This window comes from Poecilia formosa, unplaced genomic scaffold (genome assembly GCF_000485575.1).
Source record: "Poecilia formosa unplaced genomic scaffold, Poecilia_formosa-5.1.2 Scaffold547, whole genome shotgun sequence".
NCBI lineage: Eukaryota > Metazoa > Chordata > Actinopteri > Cyprinodontiformes > Poeciliidae > Poecilia > Poecilia formosa.
In genome coordinates this window covers 87939-92023 of record NW_006800486.1, presented here as the reverse complement: position 1 = coordinate 92023, position 4085 = coordinate 87939, and the positions used below count along the sequence as shown (strand labels likewise).

The 4085-nt window shown below is 43.7% G+C and overlaps 1 protein-coding gene across 2 annotated transcripts in view; it reads right to left on the bottom strand.

Moving 5' to 3' along the window:
- The window catches only part of fars2 (phenylalanyl-tRNA synthetase 2, mitochondrial), a 68129-nt gene that overhangs the window by 21367 nt on the left and 42677 nt on the right, over positions 1 to 4085 (bottom strand). For both annotated transcript variants that reach the window (XM_007540529.2, XM_016665084.1), the window contains exon 7: positions 1542 to 1702. In XM_007540529.2, the coding sequence (XP_007540591.1) occupies positions 1542 to 1702 (161 nt within the window). The remainder of the gene's footprint in view (positions 1 to 1541; positions 1703 to 4085) is intronic.

Here is a 4085-nt window from a genome sequence, read left to right as displayed (position 1 = left end):
CTGGTTACTGGTTGGTTAACTGGTTTGTTAACTAGTTGATTACTGGTTGGTTGACTGGCTGGTTACTGGTTGGTTAACTAGTTTATTATTGGTTGGTTAACTAGTTGGTTACTGATTGGTTAACTAGTTGATTACTGGTTGGTTGACTGGCTGGTTACTGGTTGGTTAACTAGTTGGTTACTGGTTGGTAGGCTAGTTAAATACCCGGCCTTTCTTTCTCTGTGTTGTCCTAGCAACCAGTGTGAAATGTTCCTGACCAATCGTCTCTCAGGTCTTTCCGTCTCGCTGCTTTGGTTGGTTTGTTGTGAAGGATGAAACTCAACATGACTGGATGAAAAACTGAAAGTTTTGCTCATTGGTTACATCAGCAGGAAGTGGACTGATCTTCTGGTTGAGTTGATAAGCTATTAGCAACAGTTAGCTTAGCACTGGTTGTTAGCTAAACTGACATGTAGGACTAGTTAACTGGTTTATTAGTTTATGGTTACTGGGTTTAGGATTTAATGTTGTGGATGTGTATGTTTAGATAACCAAGCAAAACTTTAATATTTAATTAAAATCACATAAAGGATGGATTTATCTCGTTCACTGGGCTGGTTTGACTGGTTTGTAACTGGGAACGAGGTGATTGGTTGGTGGGATAGTTTCAGTTTGCATGTTGGTTCAAAGTCTGGTTAGGAAAAGGAAGCTTTTGTTTATGAGCTATTGGAGGAGGGTTAATTACAGAAATGATCTGGAGTTAGCAGGCTGGTGGTTTGGTAGTTAGCAGGCTGGTGGTTTGGTAGTTAGCAGGTTGGTGGTTTGGTAGTTAGCAGGCTGGTGGTTTGGTAGTTAGCAGGCTGGTGGTTTGGTAGTTAGCAGGTTGGTGGTTTGGTAGTTAGCAGGCTGGTGGTTTGGTAGTTAGCAGGCTGGTGGTTTGGTAGTTAGCAGGTTGGTGGTTTGGTAGTTAGCAGGTTGGTGGTTTAGATCGGTCTAGCAGCGTTGGGGTCCGTCTGGTCCAAACTGGAAACCTCTACTGATGGATGTGTTTTCACCTGATCTGGTGTTTTTGTACTGATCAACATTTCTCCTTCACAGAGACGAAACATCATGTTTAGCTGGTGTTTGATCAACAACCAAGAGATTCAGCAGATCAGTCAGACAATGCAACATAAAAACTCCTCCAAATGTCTGCAGGAGATAAATGTGCAGCTAAACAGTGATAAAATATTAATATTAAGATCCTTAGAGGACGGTCAGTTTGTTACGGAAACCGTCTCTGATTGGTGAACAGGAACTTCACAGCCTCTCCTGTCTCAGTTTAACGACGGTGATCAGATAAAGACGGTGAGGAAGAAGTCAGAAATCTAAAGAAGTTTTATCAGAAAAGAAAATGAAGTAATAAAATACAAAACAAATCAATGCTGCATGAAACCTGTTTTTATCCAGGGAACATTAAGACCTGAACAGCGCTGACATAAGCAGCCTCCATCTCAGTCTAATGCCCAGAGGAAAGGTTCGGCAGGACCGTTTGGAGGCTCCCGGCCGCTTTGTGTCCGTACCTGGAAGCAGATGGGCGTCTGGATGTCGTCCACCCTGAACTGTTTCAGGAATCGTTCGTCCCGACTCCAGAACAGCCGGATGTCCGGGATGCTGTAGAGGATCATGGCCAGACGCTCCAGACCCAAACCGAACGCCCAGCCCAGTTTGTTCCCAGCACCCGCTGAAAACACACAAACACAGAAACTCAGGAGGCCTGAGGACGAAACCACTTCACCACTGTTCTTCTTCTGTGGTACCTTTAACCTCAACACTTTAACTTCTGAACCAGCTGATGTTCAGATTAGCTCCTTAAAACCAACACGTTTCCAAGCATCTTCTGCCTTCAGGCCAAAACCTCCAGCAGTTTAGTTTAGTTTTGCTTTGATGCTTTTTGAGTATCGAATTAGAAACGGCAAAACTTGACTTCAAGGAATTTCACTAAAAAGTTTTACAATTGTTTGAGGCGGTTCTGGACTTTCCCAAAAAATATTAGTCCACTAAAGCAGAGACGGAAACACATTAAGTAAATAAGTTCTGATGTAGCAAATGCTGAACCGGACCTATGGACCTGGACCCTGGCCCGGACCCTGACCCAGACTCCTCAGCGCTCCAGTCTGCAGGTTATAATCAACAACATGGCCGCCAGTCGGCGACTTCATATCATCTAAATGAAGCTCTTATTGCTGCGCCGTCCATCACGCTGCCTCAGGCAGAACAATATTCCAGCAGGGTTCTGATTTTTCCAGAACTAAAGCTCCTCAGCTGCACCGCGGGGGGTCAAAGCAGAGGGCGAACGCTCTGTGGAATAAAGGATTATGGGTAAATCCAAGGATTTCAGGCGAGTTCGGCCTGGGACCGAGATGAGAGGAAGACGGTTTGTCTCAGAGGGACGAAGACTAATCAAGACAAACCTGCTTCCTGCAGACCCGCCAGGAACTAAAACTGACAAAAAGCTGACAGAACGAAAAACTGACGGAGCCTTTCAAGGTTCTGATGTGAAGATTATCTAATTAAATCAGTTAGAAGCTTTTATTGGATCAAACGGAAACCGAACTGTTCAGCAGGAATAAAAGCCACTAAAGTGAGTGAAATATAAAAACTCCTGCTGAAACAGTAAGGCTGGCTGAACCTTACTGTTAGTGAGACGGACGGTAAGGACGGAATAATGGATCAATAACCAGATGGATCAATAACCAGATGGATCAATAACCAGATGGATCAGTTGATGGATGAGTCTAACTCAGTCTTGAACCTCCTTGACATTTTTGCAACCAGAATTGGTTGTTTCAATCTTTTCTGTAGTAAATAAAGAAATCCTGACCGTTTCATTCACTCATACACTCAGTCTGCGACTGTGAAGAGCCATGGTCATGTGGTGACAGAAAGGCAAAGTGTCATCAGGATAGAGAATAACAATCTGAGCAAAGTGACCGTGTAGACACTGAACAGAAGTGGTCTGGGAGCAGAGCCTTGGGGAACGCCGCCGGCAGATCTTAGTATTAATAAACACCATAAAGCCGTTCTGGAGCAGGATCTGACCCATTCCAGTTTAATGATAACAGACCAAAGAGTGCCCGCTGAAGGATGACCTGAGTAAATGCACACGGAGATTTTAACTGATTCATTCATTTATGAGAAAATAAATGTCCTAAACTGAATCCAGTGGAAAATTATCCAAATGAAGCCATTTTTATAGCAGACGAGGCGTTTCTTTACTCCTCAATAAACCATAAAACTTTTTTATTCACAATTTGAATTATTACATCAGAAATGGTTAATGGAAACAGCAAAAATAAGAATTAACTTCCTAAATTTCCCAGAAAAGTTTTTCCAATTGTTTGAGGTGATTTTCGGCTTTTCCGAAGAGTTGACGAGTTAAACGCGAGACGGAAACTAAGTAACTGAAGAAGTTCTGCCATAGCGAACGCTGCCATCTACTGGTGGGTCGGAGCCTTACCACAGGCTCCAAACTCAAATTTCAAAGTTTGTTTAAAGATCGCAGAAAAATTAATGTAACCATGACGACTGATGTGATTTTATGATAATAAAGCAGCTTTCTGGCAGGAGCGTCTGTTTCCTCTAAATGCTGAAGTTTTTAAATTTTTGACACTTTAAATTTGAACAGAAACTTCAGGAAGACGATCAAGTTTCTGTTTGATCAGCTGAGCAGAAATCTGCAGGAATAATGAGCTGGAGGAGGAGAGGGCGTAATGTGAGCCTCCAAATCTGTGTGTGTGTTCTGCTGATAGACACACACACAGAGGGAGCAGAATCACCTGAGTTGATTGGAAATGGTCCGTGCACATAAACACAAACTGACTTCCTGCTTCACATCCTGGCCTCGGAGTCGGACCAATCAGCAGTCGGGGAAAGCGGTTTGTATGCTAATGAGCCAGGGGTCAGGAGGTCACAGTTAGAAATCTTCCTTTCCTCCTCGTCTTCCTCCGTTGTTAAGCTCTCCTCCTGGTTCTGTTTGTCCTGATGAGTGTGTGGCGCCGTTACGGAGGATTGGCAGCCGTCACACACACCGCCATAACACACACACACACCGCCATAACACACAC